Source organism: Amphiura filiformis, chromosome 19, assembly GCF_039555335.1.
Source record: "Amphiura filiformis chromosome 19, Afil_fr2py, whole genome shotgun sequence".
Classification (NCBI taxonomy): domain Eukaryota; kingdom Metazoa; phylum Echinodermata; class Ophiuroidea; order Amphilepidida; family Amphiuridae; genus Amphiura; species Amphiura filiformis.
The window spans coordinates 5,777,082-5,779,851 of record NC_092646.1 but is presented as its reverse complement, the minus strand read 5'-3'; the positions used below and the strand labels follow the sequence as shown (position 1 = coordinate 5,779,851).

The window sequence follows — 2,770 nt, the reverse complement described above, 5'->3', positions numbered from 1 at the left end:
TTTGATCCGCTGCAGTTGGAAACTTGTAAAAGTAGAACCAGGGCTAAAACAGACGCCAGTGAGGATTGTGGTCTTGTATTGCTTGCTACTTCTCTTAAAGACGTCTTCGCTAGTCTTCAATCTCATTCCGTGGTATGTTTTAGGAACACAGAGAAACTTGATCTAAATATTCGAATGTTGTTGGGTTCTTCTTAAGATGGCGTCAAAACTTTTCAAACCATTTTCTTGTACATTTTGCGGACTCGAGTATTATTCTTTGGACAAATTCAAAACTCATGTTAACAGACATCTGATTAAATATGTGCGGGCTCGTTTGTCAAAAAATGGGGAGCAAAGACATTTGAATAATAACAGGCGGCTATGGTACCAATGTAATAACTTCATGAACATTAAAGAGAAAACACATCGGTGTGAGTGTTGTCAGAAATATTTTGCTCTAAAAATTTGCCTAGTGAACCACACCAGAATTCACACTGAGAAATATCAATGTGAATATTGTCAGCAGTGTTTCGCTGGAAGGAGTACTCTCACACAGCACAGAACTCATACCATAGAGAAACCCTATCAGTGTGGGTATTGTCAGAAATGTTTTCCAGAGAATAGTACGCTGACAGCACACATCAGAACTCATACCAAAGAGAAACCCTATCAGTGTGAGTATTGCCAGAAATGTTTTGCACGGAATAGTTCTCTGACAATACACATCAGAACTCATACCAAAGAGAAACCCTATCAGTGTGAGTATTGCCAGAAACGTTTTACACGGAATAGTGATCTGACAGGACACATCAGAACTCATACCAAAGAGAAACCCTATCAGTGTGAGTATTGCCAGAAATGTTTTACACGGAGTTGTGATTTGACAAGACACATCAGAACTCATAGCAAAGAGAAACCTTACCAGTGTGAGTATTGCCAGAAATGTTTTGCTCTGAAAAGTAATCTGATAGTGCACATCAGAACTCATACCAAAGAGAAACCCTATGAGTGTGAGTATTGCCAGAAATGTTTTGCACAGAATAGTAAACTGACAAGACACATCAGATCTCATACCAAAGAGAAACCCTATCAGTGCGAATTTTGCCAGAAATGTTTTACACAGATTTGTCATCTCAGAACACACATCAGAACTCATGCCAAAGAGAAACCCTATCAGTGTGAGTATTGCCAGAAACGTTTTACACGGAATGGTGATCTGACAGGACACATCAGAACTCATACCAAAGAGAAACCCTATCAGTGTGAGTATTGCCAGAAATGTTTTACACGGAATAGCGATCTGACAGCACACATCAGAACTCATACCAAAGAGAAACCCTATCAGTGTGAGTATTGCCAGAAATATTTTGCACAGAATAGTACGCTGACAGCACACATCAGAACTCATACCAAAGAGAAACCCTATCAGTGTGAGTATTGCCAGAAATGTTTTACACAGAGTAGTTATCGGACAAGACACATCAGAACTCATAACAAAGAGAAACCCTACCAGTGTGAGTATTGCCTGAAATGTTTTGCTCTGAAAAGTAATCTGATAGTGCACATCAGAACTCATACCAAAGAGAAACCGTATCAGTGTGAGTATTGCCAGAAATGTTTTGCACATAGTAGTGATCTGACAAGACACATCAGAACTCATACCAAAGAGAAACCCTATCAGTATGAGTAATGCTAGAAATGTTTTACAGAGTTGTGATCTGACAAGACACATCAGAACTCATAAGAGAAAACTTACCAGTGTGAATATTGCCAGAAATGTTTTGCACAGAATTGTAAACTGACAATACACATCAGACCTCATACCAAAGAGAAACCCTATTAGTGCGAATATTGCCAGAAATATTTTACACAGATTTGTCATCTGATAACACACATCAAAACTCGCACCAAAGAGAAACCCTATCAGTTAGTATTGTCAGAAATGTTTTGCAGTAGATAATAAACTGACAAAACACATCAGAACTCACACCAAAGAGAAACCCTACCAGTGTGATTATTGACAAACATTTTGCACAGAATAGTACTCGGACAGCACACGTCAAATCTCATGAAAGAGAAACCTTAAGGGAAGTGGCATGAATGTTTGGACAGTATTTATTGTGGGACATTAGAGCACATCAGACATATCGAATTGCATTCTGAATATGAAGAATGTCCTTCTGATATCAAATAATTTTGACTTTTTGAAATTCGCAATGTAATACACATTTTATGGCAAATCATTAATTATTGATATTTTTGATATTTAACAGTACTTGAAGTAAACTTTATAAATCTGATGATTTATACTTAACGTGTATGTAGGTGGGATGAAAAGCCGATGATCAATTGAAAATTTTGACCTTTCGTATTGAAGATATGTATTTTTTTCCCAAAACACCCAAAAAAAATAGGTCTTTTTGGGAAAAAAATCTATAGCTTCAATATAAAAGGTCAAAATTTTCAATTGATCGTCGGCTTTTTCCTCCCAGCTACATACACTTTAAGAATATATCATTAGATTTATAAAATTTATTTCGAGGACTGTTATCTATCAAAATTTGAAAAATATCAAATTTTAATAATTTGTCATAAAATTTGTATTATATCGTGAATTTCAAAAATGAAAATTATTTGATATCAGAAAGACATGCTTCAGTATTCAGAATGCAATTCGATACGTCTGAGGTGCTCTCGTCCCACAAAAAATACTGTCGAAACGCAATAAACGCTCATTCTAGATCCCTTAAGGTGGACAAAATTATTGATGTGTTTGCGATCACCCAACTGA

The 2,770-nt window shown here is 36.5% G+C and overlaps 1 protein-coding gene across 1 annotated transcript; it reads left to right on the top strand.

Moving 5' to 3' along the window:
- LOC140140857 (uncharacterized) lies at positions 1-2,284 on the top strand. Its single transcript, XM_072162601.1, has one exon. The coding sequence runs from the start codon at positions 197-199 to the stop codon at positions 1,667-1,669; it is 1,473 nt and encodes a 490-aa protein (XP_072018702.1). The 5' UTR covers positions 1-196; the 3' UTR covers positions 1,670-2,284.
- Positions 2,285-2,770: the final 486 nt, after the last annotated feature.

Excerpts from the sequence above, each read along its gene's own strand:
- LOC140140857 (XM_072162601.1), top strand. The coding sequence starts at position 197 with ATGGCGTCAAAACTTTTCAAACCATTTTCTTGTACATTTTGCGGACTC.